Genomic DNA, 20,681 nt, shown 5'->3' with positions numbered 1-20,681 from the left:
AATGTATGTGTATATATATATATATATATATTATGTGATGTGTTAGGTGTACCATACCATACTTGGGTAGCAACCAGGTTAAACTCATGAACGGGTTAGTATCATATTTTTACTGCCTACAAGATCAGCAGGTTTGATGGTCATCAATGGCAACCACCCTTGATCTTACTAATAGTAGTATATCTATGATTGATCAATGTCATGGGACCGTGTCTCGGTATGTCATATAGTACATCAGGTGCCTTACTCTTCGAGTAGGTATTATAGCCTTCGGGTAGGAATACTAGCCTTTGGGTAGGTACTTCAGCCTTTGAGCAAGTATCATAGCCTTCAGGCAAGTGTATTAGCCTTTAAGCACATATTGTAGCCTTCAAATAGGTGTATTAGCCTTTGAGCAGGTATCGTCGCTTTGGGGCAAGTATTGCAGTCTTCGAACAAGAGTACTAGCGTTTGGGCAGGTATTTCAGCCTTCAAGTAGGTATCGTAGCCTCCGAGCAAGTATATTAGCCTTCGGATAGGTATCGTAGCCTTCAGACAAGTGTATTAGCCTTCGCACAATTGTATTATCTTATGGGAAGATTACCCAAATTCTTTGAGAGACTATGTACATATTTATATTTGTGAAGAAAATATATGTAAATTTTTACATTGGTTCTGGTTAGTGATGATGTTATCGAAGTTAGTGTTAAGATCTCGACTATTCAATCTAAAGTATTGTCTCCGTATGTGCATTTTAAATGTAATTTAGTTCAATAAAATTTATCTTACAATTTATTAGTTACTAGCTATATGATTGTATCTGTATATTTCCTAGATGTAAAACAGTAGACTGTATGATTTAGGGTCTGGGACCCAAGTTGTCTTTATCTCTCATTATTATTATTATTATTATTATTATTATTCTTACTATCTTTCTATTTGCATTTATCAGTAAAAATATAGTCATGAGTGATGTAAAAGTGTGAAATGATAGTAAGTGGGAGGCATGGGTGGCCATGAATTAGTATGTATTTCCTATGCTGAGTAAAAATTTGGGAAGAGTCAGGACCATCCTAGGGTTCAGGTAGTAAACTCTGGATGGGGTCTTGACAAATATAAAGATATTTATAGTTTATTATTTATTACTCATATTTATATTCCTATGCTATTGTTATTGAAGTCTTGCAAATTTGCGGAAACTTATAGTAAGGTGAGGAAGAATAAGGCGGACGTATATTTTCTGAGTGAGTTTTCTGTGCAAGAAATATTTGGGAGGGTTTAGTTTACAAGAGAGATGCTGTCGGATTTTTCTATAGAATTTTTGCTAGGGTTTCCCCTAGTCAGGTTCATTCTAAGGTTCTGATAGGCAACCTTGGAAGGGTCTTGACAGCTGACCCATCCTTTGCTGTCAGAGGAACCTAAGCTATGACTCCTTTTAGGTGACACTTAACTTTTAGCTGACCCATCCTCTGCGCCTTGATCCATGGATTAGGATCTATCTTTTAACTTTAAGTACGACATCTCATATAGGTTGGTAAGATAGATGCACTGCCTTAGATATACTCAGAGCTATATTCTCATTTAGGTCATCTACGAATCTTGTCTACTTGCTTGCATTGCCAGGAATTAGAACTCATATAGCTCCTAAAACTTCCTTTCATGCTCGAAGATTGTCATATTTCTTTGGTACAGCTTCTCGAATTCTCTCCACCTTGACTCATAGAAGACAGGAGGGTAATACTCCATGGTGAACATGTTCATGAATTGTTCCCGATTGTGATGTCTCCTCATCTAAGATCTTTCCATATCGATCAACCAAGCTATGGCCAGCTCTAGACCTTTGGCTCCTCCAAAATTCAAGACTCCAAAGTGCCTTACCTGATCCACGATGTACCCCGTGGTGTTAGTATTTCCCAATGCTCGGGTCAATTGCATGACAAGATTTCTGAAGGTTGACCTACTTGTAGAACTTTCAGCCGAGTCCTCTCGACAGTCATGTCTACCTTGCCTAGGCATCGTGTTAGGTTCTAGGGAAATGAAAAAAAGATTTAGAAAAAGATACTTCAACAATGTCGGATAAGAAGGATAACTGACAAATGAGATGCACAACAATGCACAATCCCTTAGGAATATAAGAACCTAGAGCTCTGATTCTGAAATTGTCAGGACCTTCTTATGATTTCCTATCAGGGCCCTAGGTTAACCCTGACTAGAGGAAATCATATTGGAAGTTCTACAGAAAATCCAACAACATCATCCCTTATATTGGATTTTTTTCAAAATTTCCTATATAGAAAACACACTTCAAAGATACAACCATCTTATTTCTCCATTCTTACTATAAAATTTCCACAAGATTAAAGCACTCCAAACAAAAAAGAACAATGCACAAAATAATTAATAAACATGAATACTATTATACATGCTACCAAATTCACAATTCAATACTAGAGCATTCTAAAACTTATTTTAAGAAACAAAGGTAATACAAATAAAGAAGTAGTAATAATAATAAAATAATATAGCGATAAAGAAAGAAGAGTTCGACGTGGGTTGCAGTAGCAAAAGAAGGTAGGTAAACAAACTCGCTACCAAGTGTTTGATTCAATAGTTATTTGGACCTAGGGGAACAGGTTGGAAAACAAAAAAGGAAAAAAAATAATGAGATGCTAATCATTTTGGTGAATGGTATTCGTCTAATTACTAAGAATAATATTAGATAAACAGAAATAAATAAATAAATAAAAAGAAAATTTAAAGAATTAATAATGGCAGTGGTAATTTAAGAAATTTAAAAAAAATATTTAGAAATATGATTTTTTTGCAAAACCCTTACTATCTCACTCCACTTGAAAATTTTCCCTATTTAAATATGTTTTTCACAAAAATCCATAATTTTGTATTCCCCAAAAATTTAAATGGTATTTTTTAAAATAAAGTGAAATATAATACAATATAATATAATATAATATAATATAGTTAGAATGAAACAAAATATCATTTAGATTAATATCCCAAAAATATTCTTGTAAACTAAATAAGTAAAATTTAAGGTCAAAATAATATCATATAATAAACATTAAAATTTAAGGTCAAAATAATATCATATAATAAACATTATAGTTTAGAACTAGAAGATAAATTAATAAATGATTAATTTGACATTTTAGAACCATAAATTAAATAAATATGTATTAAAAATATTTTTAAAACATATACATAAGTATACCTAATGCACCACACCACATACAAGTGATGCTAGGTATTAGTTGTGCAAAATACCCATCGACCGTCTCTCACTTAGCTCCCATAAGATGACTAAACTGATATTGCGTGCTAATCAATAATAATAACAGTATAGATCACTAGCACTATATGAGGTATCTAAAAACATTAGAAATGTAAAGATTTATCACAATATCGTTTTTATAAACCTTTACCGGGTTCTAACAACTTACCCAGCCCATGTAATTTACTTAATTTAATTTAAAACATATTTATAAAACCTACAGCTTTTACGAAAAATACTTTACCACGAAATATATATATATATATATATATATATATGTTTTTTTTCCATTATAACAATTTATTTCTCAAATCTCAATTAACCATTTTTTACAAAAATAATTGAAAAAAAATTATTATCACACATATGTAAAATAATAATTTTCATTAATTAATTTGAACAATATAGTTTAACAAAAATTATAACAGCACAAATAACATAAATTAATTCCCAAAAATTCGAGTCATTCCAGATCCTCTACAGAATCCGTCCTTTGGTTTACATGGGAACCTATCATAACAACAAAAATACAATATCCATTAAACTATTATTTTTATCGGATATTTAACACACAAATTTCCTAGGAATTTAAACATAAACTTAATGTCCCGTATCTCACAAACTAGCTCGAATTGAACCAAATGGACCTTGGATTCGGGCTTATGAGAGTAAAAAATGGTGGGAAAGGGTGGTGGATCAGCCGAAAACTCGCTAGTATACCGGCCATTCGGTGGTTGGAGAGAGAGAGATCAGCCAACGAAGCAAACGGCTATGACCATTGGAAATTACTTTGATCCTTGTGTGTCGCCAATTGCCTTGCTATGAAATTTGGCAGATCGGTGCATCACCGAATGGGTAGTCTGGCAGGGTGGTGCATGTAGCAATTGGTGGTTGGACATGGGTGATTTGGCCAAAAAAATAAAGTGGCCTCTCTCTCTCTCTCTTTCTTTCCCTTTCTTTCTCCCCTCTTTGTCACCCCTCTCTCACACGGCCATGTGGCCTAATTAAAGCCACTTGTGGTGCCACTTTGCACACATAGGAGTGGTTGGAGTGCTAACACATGGCATGTCTCCGTGAGGGCCATTTTCAAATGTTTTACACACGTTGCCTAAAAGTATACTTAGTAAAACCAATCTTAGAAAAATAATTAAAATGTTACAGGTCCATAACTTTTCAACGTAAGTCCAAATTAAGAGTGTTGCTAGTCCATGGACCTATATTGATAAGCATTATACAATTGTACACAAGTCAAAACTATAATCCATATAAATAATAAGTCAACATTGACCTTGCTCGATCTGTATGCATCATTGTACCTTGTTCTAATCATAAATTTCTAACTTCAGCTCCGATTTTTAGTGTGCTACTAGTCTACAAACTCAAAATAATGCATACTTCACAATGGTGTCTTGGTAAAAGCAAAATTTATCCTACACCAAAAGTCAATTGTAGGACCTACTTGGTCAATCCTGGTCAAACTTAGTCAAAGTATACAAATTTCCGATGCACTCTAGTACAAGCTGTTACAACCAAGCTAAAAAGATCTATAGTAAATTAATGAAGAATAAAATGAAAAAGAATTGAATAAATAATTAAGAAATTATTGAGAGACATTAGTTATTTATGTTATTGCTAGAAAACTTAATAATAGATTATTAATTACAATCACTTATTGTGAATTAAAAAATAGGGTGGAGACTAAAATAGAAATGTATTTATTTTAACCACACAATTGACATTGATTAATTATTAAAATACTTTTGAGACTTGCTCAATGAGTAATATAACATAACTTAAAAAAATATTAGCAAAAATACCAAATAAACTATTCAGCATAAAAAACAAAAAGTAAAAAGAAAAACAAAAACAATAAGCTAAACTGATAAAGCTAGTAACGATTTTCCAAAATAAAATGGAATTATACCATTGGTCCCATAAAAATAGGATGAAAAAAAAATAATAATAAAACAAAGATTTCCATCACACAACCAACTTCTATGAGGTCGATTTGATGATTTTATTTTTAGGATTTTTTTTCAACTCTCTGATAATTTAAAATGTTGAAATTTAAAAATATCTCTACAAAATTCACTTTATCAAAATATAATTTTAGTATTACCATTAAATTTTATTTGATCAATATTTAAATTTTAAATATAAATATTTAATATGATCTAAAAACTAATAATAAAAAGATAGTAATAAAATTATAATTGAAATGATACCTTAGCATTTGACATGTTAGCATGTTTCCACTTTACATTGGAAAAATGGTCCAAACTCAACATTATGTATACACATATGCGGTAGCTGTTTCGGGAAGTGACATTATTATGATACCTTAGCATTTGACATGTTAGCATGTTTCCACTTTACATTGGAAAAATGGTCCAAACTCAACATTATGTATACACATATGCGGTAGCTGTTTCGGGAAGTGACATTATTATCTACCAGTCACCCATAGACTGAGATCAAATTAATAGTTTAATTTATCAATCATTTCGGTCAAACAACTAGAAACTTACAATGGTCAATAATTTTCACTCTTGTAAAATATATATATATATATATATATATATATATATATATATATAAATTCGTTATCTTTAACCCGGAACTATAAAACCATTATTAAACTAGTTAATAATATACAGTGAATCTTTTAATTATTGATGAAATTTATAGGTAGCAGATCTTCAGTGTTGCTTTCTTTTTTATATATTTCCTTCACACCTGCAAGTCAAAACAATAATAGTTATCTATCAAAATAATAAAATAATACACTTGTGTATAAAACTCGGCCTGATAGCATCAAAGTTTCACACAAAAGTTTGAAGGGAAAAAAAGAATCCATAGAAAAGAGACTGCAACTAGAAAGTTTTTTTTACAGTTTTTGCGGAGGAAATTTTTATCTAGATCAAAGTTTAAACCATAAATTTCTGCAGGTATATGCACAGTAACTTTATCATTGGATCAATTTTATGAATAAAAAAACAGCTAGTAAGTTAATAATTTACCATATGTAGTAAACAAATTCCGCTCTGAACATTTCTAATGATATTTGTGGATTTCTAATGATATTTGTGGATTGCTGTATATGTAGCATATGTAGCATAAAAGTCGATATTGTTGAAATTTATATGGCATAAATATATAGTCAATTTTAAAATTATTTTTTAATATTAATTTGCATAAAGTTCATTAATAACTACTAATTAATCATATATATATATATATATATAATTAATCTTAAATAAAATTTATTTTATTTTATTAAATTAAAATCTATTTTTATTAATCATTGAATCATATTAAATTTTAATGGTAGACAAATATGATATTAATATCATATTAAAATCTTATTTAGTAAAAATAGATCCTGTTTAGATCTGATAATTAATAAATATATAAATCATAACCTTCGATGGCGATCCAAGAGCTATAAAAAAAACAAAAAAAATTTCATTTTAGTTTTTATATTAAGAACTTTATTTGAGTTTAGTTCTTTATCAATCAGTTTCAAATAAAGTTTATATAATTGTATTCAATAAGAATCCACATTTGATGATCATTATATATATATTTTTATATTTACATACTGATGTTTTTCTTTAAAAAATTAGCTTTTAATAAAACTTGAGATATTTAAAAAAACTTCTAAATGTTGATATTTGCTTTGATAATACATAAGCCACGTTAGCTAAACCATTGTAAATCACAGGAGTTCTTTTGTAAAGTCGCAAGCTTGTTTTCATCGTTTTTTGAGTTGAAATGTTTTGTCTTTTTCAAAATGTATTGAATTAAAATAATAATAATAATAATGAAGGAAAAAAAAAAGATTCTATATTTATTTTTAAATCTTTTTTTTCACTCCATTGACTTTACTATTATTTCACTCATCTTCATCATCATCTCTCGCGGGGGAAAAAGGAAAAACAAGAAAAAGAAACCAGCCCCATGGGAAGGCAAAAAATGTGACCGTTGAGCTCTACGTCTCTTCACCCAAATTGTTAATTTTGATATCCACCCATCCCAAACCATGTATACCAACTTGAAGCCCATATCACTAGCAGCCCTCAACGGCCCTTATCTTGCCGTGAAACGGCATGGATTGGTCGGAAAATACACAAATCCAATGAGCTTCATCAAGCTCCAATCACCGGATTTTGGTGAGTTTCAGACCATGGGTTAGCTATTTTCCCACTATTTGGGACCCTCTGAGTCTGATTCCAAGCTCTGTCTAGCTCTATTCGCGTTCGTTTGGTCGGTATGAAGAGACTTACTTTAGGCCGCCATTTTTTGGTGAAATTCCGACCATCACCGGCTACATCGATTCTAATGAAGGTTAGCATAGTGGTACTTATCCTTTGGGCTTTTCATTGATATCTAAATTGTGAATTATTGTTGAGTATTTGGAAAGTTGCCATTGATGGAGCTAGGATTTGTATTTATGTTGAAATTAGACAAAAATTGGACAAGTCTTTAGAATCAGGTTATTAATTATTATGAGGAGCTAATAAAATAACTAATTTCAATTAATTTTTAAGATATTGAAAATTTTCAATTTTGAGCTTTAGGCTAACAGGTTCATAATGTAATTTGTCCAATTGGATGTCTAGTTTTTGTATTTCTTGTGTTATAACTTGGAATTGGGATCTTAGAATCCTACTTGTGTTTTCATTTGCTTTTATGAAAGTCCAAATAATATTTTCATAATATTTTAGACATCCAATACAGAGCTAGTATGTGTGTAGTGTTTATTTATTGCGTACGTTTATATATTGTGTTTGATTGGGATTATTATATGAAACTTAGAGCTTGCATGTGTGAAGATTGATATATATATATATATATATATCAAAAGGTTATGTATATATATATATATAGATGTGTGTGAATATATATGAATATACATGTGTGTGATATGTGATCATGTGTGTGTATATGTGAGTATATATGAATATATATTTATTTATATATATTTTTGTATAAAATTCTGAAAAATATTATATATGTTTAAAAATTTAAGAAAATTGTTATTTTATTTTACTGTATAAATTTTATGTGATTTAAATACATATAAAAATTATATCTATAGTTTTAAAGAAATTATTATGTTAAATTATTATGCTAAATTATGGTGAGATTTATTGTTATATCCTATTATTAAATTTATTATACAAATAAAATATATTTATATGTGTTTATTTTTTGTGCGAAAATTCTTGTGATTTAATATGATTTTTCATAAATTAATTTTAAGAATTTAATAAAAATAATAATCTTTAGTGTATCGTATTATGATATTGAAATCATTTTGGCAACAATTAATTTTATAAAATCATTGAAATTATACAATTATTTAAACAAGAAATATGGAATTATATGGATTTTGTAAAAGTATATAAACTTGATTTTATTTTACCAAATTTTGCTATTTATAATATTATAAATTTTTATAGTTTTTAGATGCACCATATAGTACTGGTATTTTGTACTGTATTGTTGATTAGCGCACAAGTATATATGGTCATTAGGTAGATAGTTGTTTATTATGGCTATCCTATGGGAGCAATGAACCTAAATGTTGATAAGTATATTTGCATAGTAAGCATCAACTGCCCTCTTCTTTGGTTGCAAAATGGTTGTTTACCATGTTATTGATCAGCGCGTAAGTTATATGTATGGTCATCCCTTGTGAGCTGTAGTGAGAGAGGATAGACATGTATAATGCAGAGTGAGCACCAATCATCTCCTTTTTTACCACAAGATGACTATCATTATGGATTAGCGTACATATATGTATGACCATTTTGTGGGAGCTATGGGCTCGAGGTATGGCAAGTACAGTGCATAATGAGTATCTGCCATCCTCTCCTCGGTCGAAAGGTGATTATTTAGCCATAACTAAGTTATTAGCAATCGGTGCCATAGGATCCCAATGTGATCGATTGCATATTCTCTCTTTAACCTCTTTGTCAAGTAGTGTTTAGGACGCCATGTACTATATAGTACCACTGGTATCATATGATGCATTGAGTATTTTTTTTTTTCATATATATGTATATATATATATATATATATATATATATATATATATATATTATATTATGGGGGTAACGATCCGATTCGGTCTATGAATGACTTAGCTTTGTAACTTTATTGTCTATGAGTCCAAGGGGTCGGATGGCCATTATAAGCAACCATCCCGGACTATATTAGTCACAGTGTACCTGTGATAACTGATATCATGGGATCGTGTATAAACATATTATATGGTATCATATGTACCTCCACTAGAAGTGTACATATTTTGTAGTGTATTTATAAATTTTAAAATTTTTATTTTATTTTAACTTATCTATTCATAATTATAATTTTTTTTATTATCCTTATTTGTTGTTATTATTATTATTACTATTCATCATTGTTATTGTTATTAACATCGTTATTGTTGTTATTAGTATTATTATTATTATTATTAGTAGTATTGTCACTACTTTTTATTATTATTATTATTCATCATTGATATTGTTGTTGATTATTATTGTAGTCTTTATTATTAATTATTGTAATTACTATTATTGCTATTGATATTGTTACTATTATTATTATTGTTATTATTTATTTATTTATTTATTTATTAATTAATTATTATTATTATTATTATTATTATCATTATTGTATTTATTATTATTATTATTATTATTTATTATGATTATTTTATATTGTTATTATTATTATTATTATTATTATATTATAATAATATCGTAGTTTTTGGACAAATATGGTAGCCTTCGGACAAATTATACTATTATCATTATTAAAATTACTATTATTATTGTTGTTTTATTATCCTCATATCTACATTATACATTGGTATGTTCATAAGCGGTAGAGAAATGTAAGACTGTACTAAATGGGTGATGTGAATGGATATGAATTATAAAGGTATTTATGTTTTATTAAATTTATTTCTCACGTCTATGTTCATGTACTATTTGTATAGAAGTTTTGAAATCTGTGGAATCTCTTGTAATGAGCTGGGAGGAATAAGGTGATATAATATAAGAGTGTATTTTTGTACAAAAAAATTTTGGGGCATGTTCCACCCTTAGAGAAGATGCTGTTCGATTTTCCGCAGGACGATCCGATAGGGTTTTCTCTAGAATTAGGGCTTATATAGGATAAGGGATCCTAGATAGATCCTGAAAAAAGATCGATGAAGACAGTATCCGGTTGCTCTAACTCTCATATTTCACATTCACCACCACCTATCTCTCTCAAAAAATCCGAATCAAACACCCATTTTTATCTATATAAAAGCTCAAAAACCTATCTCATAGAATCAACATAAGATTATTTCGATTTGTTTATATTTGTATAGAAAAAAAATGTTTATCCAAATGGGGATCAAGTCCGAGTCAATGAAAAAGCCAAGCACACCTCAAAAGAAAAAAAAGACCATCTTGAAAGTCATTTTTCACGTTATAAATTTATTTAGGTTTAATTAATTTCTAACATAATTTAAATTAGTTTTTTTTTTCCTTCAAGGGAGGATTATCTTCTTTTTTTACCTAAATTTGTAATGTCTTTATTGTGACTGTCAAATTATTATCAAAATATTAAAATTATATTATTCTAGAAAAATAGAATTAGAGAAAAAATTGAAACCTATTTAATCAAAAATCTATTTAGTTGGGCTAATTACAATATAAAAAAAATGTTCTATATATATATATATATAAATGTGCAAATAAATTCAAAAAATTTAAAAAAGAAAAGAAAAGAAAACTGTCGTTAAATAAGATTAAGACACTGTCATGATGATGTTTCTAACTCACACTCTTGATGGTATTTTCACCTTTTCCCAAAGAACCAAAAAAATAAATCTGAGCAGAAGGTCATAATTATTACTATTATTATTATTATTTTCTACCTTGTTTACGATTAAAAAAAAAGAAAAGAAAAGAAAATTTGACACGGCTAACTAAAGAACTCAAACAGATATATTATTCCTTATGGGACGCGTTTCCGGAAGACCATTATATGTATATTCTTTATATTTCTTTTTCTTCTTATCCTCTAAAATATCATAATTCATTTAATATAATATAGTATCCAATGGTAATAACAAACAGTATTAAAATGCATTACCAAAAATAACAACTATCCTCTAAAATATCATAATTATATTATTTAATATAATACAGCTATCCATAACAACTATCCTCTAAAATATCATAATTATATTATTTAATATAATACAGCTATCCGGTGGTAATAATAAACAATAATAAAATGCAATTACCAAAAATAACAATATTAAAATGCATATCAAAAGATCATCTTGATATATATGTATATATGTATAGCGGGCGGTCCATATGTGGACCTGTAGTATTAATGACAATTTTTGAAAAAACCATCATCAATAATATCATATAGATACAGTATTGATGACGGTTTCTTCAAAACCGTAACCGTCATCAATATATCAGATCCATATATGGATCATCCGCACTATATAATTTCCCATACTATATATTCATATTAGAAATGATCATGGAAACTTTTTATTCCAATGAAAAGTAGACCTACACAGCACAAAAGTAACCAAAAGATCAAATCGAACAAAAGGAAGCAACCACAACCACAACATATAATAACAGATTGCAACAACAATAATACTAGTGACAGATGAAAAAGATCATCAACAAGATGTCTCATTTGGATTAAGTGATTAGTTTCCCTCAACAATAGTCTTCTTGAAGAGCTTGTGCTGAATATGCTGACCGAAAGTGCGAGGCCAAAACAGTGGCGGTTCAGTCTCGGAAACAATCTCGGGCAGCGGTTTCAGAATGATCTTATCCTTTGGCGGTTCACAGAAAACAGTCCAAGAAATCCTAACCTTCTCTTTGTTCACAAGTCCTCGATGAAGAATGCTTTTGTATTTCTTGTTGCTCAAGATTTCAATGGTATCTCCAATGTGCATGATAATGGAGTTGGGAACGCATTTCGCTGTAACCCAATTTCCTTGGTAGAAAAGTTGTAGGCCGGGTACCATATTGTGGAGGATAAAAGTGAGTGCACTTATATCAGTATGTGCTTCAACACCTAAAGCTAGTTCAGGCTGCGGACATTTTGGATAGTAGTTTATCTTCATCTGAAGTAAAAGTTCTTCCATACCACCGACTTCCTTCTCTAATCTCCCTTCTTCGAGTCCCAAGCCGAGGGATAGCACGGACAGTACCTTCGTCGCTAGTCCTCTCAGTAGCCTCGCATACTCGCTCGTTGCTTCTCTGCATGAACCAAAAAAATAGTAATAATAACAATAATAATAAAATGAAAAACAATATTAAAAAAAAAATAAAAAGAAACAACCAAAAAAAAAAAGTAACATTTTCGATATATGTTGACCTAGGCGATGAAGATTTTTAAGATTTTGGAAACAATGGTAATTTAACTTACATATAATCTGAAGGGGTTTTTGGCCAGATGGATGAGTTTCGCTTGTCCTCAGGATAAACAAGATGGAAGAAATAGTCTAGCCATTCTAGATGACCACCAGCATTATTAGCAAGCTTACTTCCATAGCCTTGGATATTCCCCGAACCCTGGTCGTTTGCGTATTTTTCTTTTTCTTCAATTGGTTGGTCAAAGAAAGCTTGGCCAGCTTTCTTGACGCGTTCGATGAGGTCGTTCGGAATTCCATGGTTAACAAGGTGCATGACACCCCAATCCATGGCCACTTTCTTCAACTCCTCTCTGCATTTGTCTCTTACCGCTTCGTCCATGGAGTCAATGTCTTTTAAGTCGATGATTGGAACTTGAGGACCTTCTATTTTTTTCTCTTCCTCGAAGACATCACCAATGCTGCTACGCTCTTCTTGGGGTCTCACATACTCTTTTGGGATAGATTGAATCCCACTGCTTGACAAGGTCTCAACTCTTGGAACCACACCAGAGGTTGCCATCTTTGTCTATAATATTTTTGTTTCTTTTGTCTCAGTCTCTTTCTCTCTCTCTCTCTCTCTCTCTCTCTCTCTCTCTCTTTTTCTTTGATATGTCCCCCAAGATTTTTTTCCTCAACCACTACAGAAAGACATACGGAGTTTTCTCTAATTTGCCGCTTCTTCGATGGTTTATATATTGCCGGAGAATAAAATTCAGTGCCTTTTTGTTGTTGTTGTTGTTTTTCTTTTTTTTTTTTTATTTTTTTTATTTTTTTATTTTACCTACAAAATTGTGTATAAATGTTTGTTAGACATATCAATTTGCTATAAGTGTGAAGGGAAAAAAAAAAAAAAAACTAAGATTAAAAACCAAAACAATTTCAATTTGTGTTCCACGGTGTCTTTTTTTGTTCTTCTTTGGTTTGTAGTTAATTTTATTTCAATATTTAATTTGATTGAGGGTACAAACCAGTCAACGTTGACTGACAGAAGATAGCGCGACAAAAAGAGTTGGTTTTTGTGTGGAAACGAAACCACGTGACTAGCTAACCTAGCTACAAGTCTCTCCATGAACAGGGTCAGCATTCCGAGACTGAGAGATGGAAGATTGACGGGAAGCTTTCGTATATAGCACGACGGGTTAGAAAGTCATAAGCATCATAACGGTATTTTTTTACTTTCAAATTCTTTTTCTCTTCATAAATTTATTTTCCTTTTTCCCAAGTATTAATGTTGCAATGGTCCCAAGAAAAGAAATGTATTAATTGGCAGAGAAATCTTTTTTTTTTTTTTTTTTTTTTTTTTTTTTTGGGCTTAGAACAGAGAAATCATTGTGTTGGTAAGAAATTAAGTCATTTTATCAAACATGATTTCAATTATGATATTTTTTAAAATTAATATAAATAAATTTTAAATTGATAAATTATGTATCATCAAACTGATTTCTTATTTAATGCATTTAATAATATCTTAAGTCTCCTTCTAAAGAGTAACTGTATCATTTATTTTATTTAAATTTTGTTTTAAAAACAAATATAAATATATATATATATATATATATAAGGATATTTTATAATGCATACCATCGGTATACGAAACCGTATCAAATTCGATTTATTTTTTTCAAAAAGCATTGATTTTTGATATAATTCGCATGTGGACGATTCGCACTCTAAAATTACTCTATATATATACATATATACATATAATTCAATAGTATGGTTACAACAGGTAGCTAACTGTCTTATCATGCCTCCTTTAAGATGGTGGGCTTATCAACCACACCAATCTTGGATCTCAAAAGATGAAGTCTTTGTTGTCTGTATAGAGGCTTGGTAAGAGCATCAGCAGGTTGGTCATGATGGAGATGTAAGAAAACGGATGAAACCATCTAAGACTTTATCATGGGGGAAGTGAAAGTCACTTCGCATATACTTCATCTTGGAATGAAGTTTTAGACTAGCACAAACTTATATATATATATATATATATAGTGTTTTTATTTTTATTTTTATTTTTTAATTATTTCATCATCATACCTTAAAGTCAGGAGATGAGAATTATCACCCATGATTTTGCCCATTGCATAATCCCTCAATAAGATTCTGCTCGGCCAAGCATCAATTATGCCGTTGTGCTTTCATGTTCCTAACAAAACGGAAGTGTTAGAGAAAGCATAATGGTTCCTAGAATATAAGCAAAAAATTAAATTCTTGAATGGTAGAGAAAATACTAAATCTTTTGAACTTAAGTATTTAAGATTCCAAAAAAACAATAAAGATAGTAATTACCCACTAAATTTGTAGATAGCATCAATAGTACCAAACCTGTGCTAAATACTGGTATATGTCAGTAACATTTAAAACTCACAGTATCCATGTACCCCTAGTGCAAGAAGAAGTGCAGCATGTATAGCATCAGATTCTTGACATTTTACCCTGCAAATGATTAAGTGTTTTTTTGGTAATGTGCAAATGATAAGTGTTACGTATCTATTCATTAAATTCAAGATACAAAACTACATGATAAATTATAATATAATCGAACAGGCAGAAATAAAACACATCAGATTGAGTTGGAAAAACATATTGCTTCATAGACCTGTATTTAAGAACATTTCAAACCTGGACAAATTGGTTAGGAAGTTAATGATATAGATAGCATAAAACTGACACAAATAAATAAATAAAACATAACATAACTTATTTTAATCCACCGTCTTCAGTATGCAATAGTAGAGATTCAGATGCCATTTACACATTCTAATCACTAAAAACTGTGAAACAAAAGTTGTTGACCACTAAGTATTCTCTGGCTAGTAACCTAACAGGAAGAAACTAAAGATATTCACAATTATTATGTTAAATAATTCTTAAGAAAATACTGGAATAATTACCATAACGATGTTATTATTGGAACAATAAGTATTTCTATACAAAAATATTAAAGGGTGAAATATTATAAGAAAGAAAAAAAAAAGTAACAAAAAAAGAAAAAGACCTATTAATTGTAGCTATAGATGTAGATGCAGCTATAGATGTAGATGCATATCAGTGTGCTCTGATTCGTAAATAGAGGCAAAAGATGTATTCGTAGTTTAACTTATCAAACATCTTTGATCAGAAAACTAGAAACTTATAATAGTCAATAAATTTCACTTCTAAATCTTTTTTAATTTTTTTAGAAGACATCAAACTCTAACTTTAACTCGGACCTATAAAACCGTTATTAAGCTAGTTATAATATACCGTAAATCCTATAATTAGCGATAAAAGATATAGGCAGCAATATTCACAGTGTTACTTTCTTTTATATATATTCCCTTCACACCCGCAAGTCAAAACAATCGTAGTTTTCTAACAAAGTAATAAAATAATACACTTGTGTATAAAACTTGGCCTGATAGCAACAAAGTTTCACACAAAAGTTTGAAGGAAAAATAAAATTCCATAGAAAAGAAATTGCAACTAGAAATTTTTTTTTATAGCTTTTAGAGAAGAAATTTTTATCAAAATCAAAGTTTAGACCAAATCAAAGTCCTCGATGAAGAATGCTTTAGTATTTATTGTTTGCTCAAGATTTCAATGGTATCTCCAATGTGCATGATAATGGAGTTGGGAACGCATTTCGCTGCAACCCAATTTCCTGGGTAAAAAAGTTGTAGGCCGGGTACCATATTGGGGAGGATAAAAGTGAGTGCACTTACATCAGTATGTGCTTCAACACCTAAAGCTAGTTCAGGCTGCGGACATTTTGGATAGTAGTTTTTCATCTGAAGTAAAAGTTCTTCCATACCACCCGCTTCCTTCTCTAATCTCCCTTCTTCAAGTCCCAAACCGAGAGATAGCACGGACAGTACCTTCGTCGCTAGTCCTCTCAGTAGCCTCGCATACTCGCTCGTTGCTTCTCTGCATAATGTGTGTGTGTGTATATATATATATATATATATATATTAAAAGTAAAAAAATAAAAAGAAACAAAAAAGGTAATGTTTTCGATATATGTTGACCCAGGTGATAACGATTTTTAAGATTTTGGAAATAATGGTAATTTAACTTACATATAATCTGAAGGGGTTTTAGGCCAGATGGACGAGTTTGGCTTGTCCTTAGGATAAATAAGGTGGAAGAAATAGTCTTCCCATTCGAGCTGACCACTAGCATTATTAGCAAGCTTACTTTCATAGCCTTGGATATTCCCCGAAACCTGTTCGTTTGCGCATTTTGCTTTTTCTTCAATTGGTTGGTCAAAGAAAGCTTGGCCAGCTTTCTTGACGCGCTCGATGAGATCGTCGATGGTTAACAAGGAGCATGACACCCCAAATCCCAATCCATGGCCGCTTTCTTCAACTCTTCGCTGCATTTGTCTCTGACTGCTTTGTCCATGGAGTCAATGTCTTTTTTAAGTCGATTGTTGGAACTTGAGGACCTTCTATTTTTTTATAACCTTTTGACCTTATTTAAACAATTATACTTTTTCACCATATAAGTACGTATATATATTTTTTTAATTATTGACCCTCCGCCACTAACATCCTGGCTCCACCCTTGTTTAAATAAGCCTCCAATAATGCCAAAGACAATTAAATTCAGTGCTGTATTGTTTTTTAATTTCGTTTTTTTTCTAAATTGCGTGTAATTTACTTATTTTTGTTAATATTAGTTAGTGGAAATTAATATTTGTTAAACATATTAATTTGCTATAAATGAGGGAAAAAAAACAAAAATACAATTTTATTTAATGTTTTTTTCTTCTTCTTAGATTTATGGTTAAATTTGTTTTAATATATAATTTTGGATGGCAATCCCGAACAACAAGTTTATAAAGTAAGGATGGGATATTTCCGGGCGACGAACTCCGGAGCACCTCTTGAGGTTGAAGAAATGCATCGTACAAACCTGTCGAATTTGATTGTGACAAAATTATGTGGAAAAAAATGGTTGGTTTCTCTGAAATTTATTGTGTGGAAACGAAATCACGTGACCAGCTAACCTAGCTACCATGGACTCTCCATGAACAGCATTCGGAGACTAGAGATGGATATTGACTGGAAGCTTTTGTATATGGCAAGGAGTTTGGTTGGTAACCGTCATAAGAATGACATCGTCCTTTCAATTTCATTTCTTGAAACTTCATAAATTTCTTTCCCTTCTTTCCAAGTATTAATTTTGTAGATAGTCCCAAGGAAAAGAAATGTATTAATTGGCGGAGAAGTCATTGTCTATTGGTAATAAGGGCCTACTTGGAGCAGTGTCGGATCCAAAAATTTTGTTTGGAGGCACAGGTGAATAATGAAATATATATATTTTTTAAAGTGATAGTAATATAAATGGTTACATAACTGATAGCTATGTATTTTTTAAAATTTAATAAATTCTAAATTATGATTCAATTATCTGCTAATATTTTAAATCAAATTTAAATAAGTACTTTTTTTAAAAATGATTTTAACTTCTATGTAAAATTGAAAAGGTAACTATATATATATATATATATAAAAGTAACTTCTATTCAAAATTAAAATAGGGATTTTGACCATAGAAGCACTAATAATTATATAAAAATAGAAAATTTAAATTGATTATTGTTATAAACAGTTTTACATAATTTCCATACAAAAAGTAGCTATAAAAAGGGAAAAAATAACATTTTCCAAAAGAAAAATTATAATAAAGAATAAAACATTATTACCCAAAAAAAAAAAAATACAAGACATAATTAAAAATAAAAAGGGCACTGTTTACTATTTTAAGAGGGGGGCCCTCTTTGTTATTCTAAGAATATATATATAAAAAATAACAAATTATATAAGATATATTAAAAAAAATTTTTAAAAAATTGAAGGGGGAATTTGCCCCCCGGCCTGAGTAAATCCGCCAGTGTTTAGGAGAATGTATTATATATAAGATCATCTCTAATAACGTTTTTATTTTAAAAAGTATATTTTTCAAATTAAAAAGTATCTTTAAAAATAAAGAATAAAATTTTATTAGGTCCCCAATAAAACTTTTTTCATGTTCTTTATTTTAATATTTTCTAGAAGCATTAATTATTGTAGACTATGAAATAAAATAATGAATATATGTGACAACTAATGTTGGCAGGTGTTGGGCACTAACATACTATTTGGTGTTCAATTTTATATTGTCCGGTATGGATGAGGGGATGATTAAAGTATAATGATAGTCACTATCATAACATTGAAATATTTTTAGAGCGGTTGGCTTTAAAATTTAAAAAAACTCTAAACTTAAACGTGTCAAGTGAGAGTAGTCCAATGATGGATGACCTGGTAGGAAGCTCTAAACAAAAAACTCCATATCGAATGTGGTCCATTAATGAAGGTGGGTGTTGCACATGCTATCAAAGCCTATGTCCAAACGGAAGTGTGCCAATAGGAACCCTGTTACAAATGGTATCAAGGAAATGTGCTACTGGGGATCCCGTTACAAATAATATCAAAGCTTGTACCCAGCCAAAATGTGTGCCAGTAAGGACATTGGATCTCAAGGAGGGTGGATTGTGATGATCAATATGCGAGGGCATGGGGCACTGGCAAGTTACTAGGTGTCCAATCCCACGGTGCCCAGATATGGATCAGAAGGTGGAAGTGTGCCAGCGGGGACCCTGTTACAAATAGTGTCAAAACTTGTGCCTAGCCAGAAGTGTGCCAGTAAGGACATTGGATCTTAAGGAGGATGGATTGTGATGCCATTGTGCGAAGGTGTAGGGCACTGGAAATCTACTTGCTATCCAATCCCACATCGTCCATGTATGGATCAAAAGATGGTTCAAATGTAATGATAGTCACTCTCATAATGCTGATGCCTTTTTAGAGAGGTAGATTTCAAGGTTCGAAAGAATTTCAAAATTATGTATACTTATGTGAGAGCAGTCTAAGGATGAATGACCTCTTAGGAAGCTCTAAACGAAAAACCTCATACCGAGCGCAATGAATAAATTAATCCCACATTGCATAGGTATGGATCAAGAGATAGTTCAAATATAATGATAGTCCCTCTCATAATGCTAATGTTTTTTCAGAGTGGTTGGCTTCATGGTTCGAAAAAACTCCAAAGTCAATTGAGATCAAGCGAGAGTAGCCCAAGGATGAGTGATCTCTTGGGAAGATCTAAATAAAAAATCTCATATCAAGTGCAATGACTAAACTAGGGACAATATCGGCTGAAAGTGATAGATTTGCCAGGTTCGTCAATAGAGATAGGATGTTACAATATATATTTTCTATGAAAACTTTGTTAATGGTGCTGTAGATTGTTCAACACTAAATAAAAATTTATATAAAATACAAATAGAGAGTGTTTTTAGCATTCTACATTTCGAGAGTCAAACCAATTCCTTATACTAAAAACTTAAAATAAAAAGTGGGTTGAAGCATTTTTTGGGTTAACTACTTAAAACAAAGTGTTGGTTAGAGGCATTTTTTTAAATTGACTACTTAAAACAAAGAGTATGAGACAAATAAAGAGTCCTTTGAAGATGCTTTAACAAATATATTCCATGTTACGTCATAACCCTAACCCAATCATCATGTGCAACGTAACTCAACTACCGATAATCAATCATGTACATCATCGCTCAATAATAAAATAAAAAATGTAGGTCCTACGTGAATATTGTACATATTTGATAATAAGTAACTTGTGGCACTATGTTATCCATATACCGGTCATATATATATATATATATATATATCTATATAAAATTTTCCATTACTAATCTGTAAGAATGCTTATTCCCTAAGAAGTAATTTTGGAATAATCATCTCAATGATGTGTCCTTTAAAATCCTGAAGGGAATAATTCCAGAATAATCATTTCATTGATGCTTCTTTTAAAATCACAAAAGTATGTAATTTTCTAAAACAAAACTATTAAAAATCACTTTTTATTTTATTTTTTACGAAACCTTATTATTATTATTTTTTAATCATC

General features: G+C 30.5%; 1 protein-coding gene and 1 pseudogene across 1 annotated transcript; both read right to left on the bottom strand.

The window, feature by feature from the left end:
- Positions 1-11,822: 11,822 nt before the first annotated feature.
- LOC107430392 (anthocyanin synthase) lies at positions 11,823-13,394 on the bottom strand. Its single transcript, XM_016041229.4, has 2 exons — positions 12,743-13,394; positions 11,823-12,573 (listed from the first exon to the last, which is right to left on the bottom strand). Exons 1-2 carry the CDS (start codon positions 13,246-13,248, stop codon positions 12,015-12,017), a joined length of 1,065 nt encoding a protein of 354 aa, XP_015896715.2. The 5' UTR covers positions 13,249-13,394; the 3' UTR covers positions 11,823-12,014.
- Positions 13,283-17,526, bottom strand: LOC107430385 (leucoanthocyanidin dioxygenase-like; annotated as a pseudogene).
- Positions 17,527-20,681: the final 3,155 nt, after the last annotated feature.

This window comes from Ziziphus jujuba, chromosome 6, assembly GCF_031755915.1.
Source record: "Ziziphus jujuba cultivar Dongzao chromosome 6, ASM3175591v1".
Classification (NCBI taxonomy): Eukaryota; Viridiplantae; Streptophyta; class Magnoliopsida; order Rosales; family Rhamnaceae; genus Ziziphus; species Ziziphus jujuba.
The sequence above is the reverse complement of the archived record's forward strand: the minus strand, read 5'-3'. Positions and strand labels throughout refer to the sequence as shown.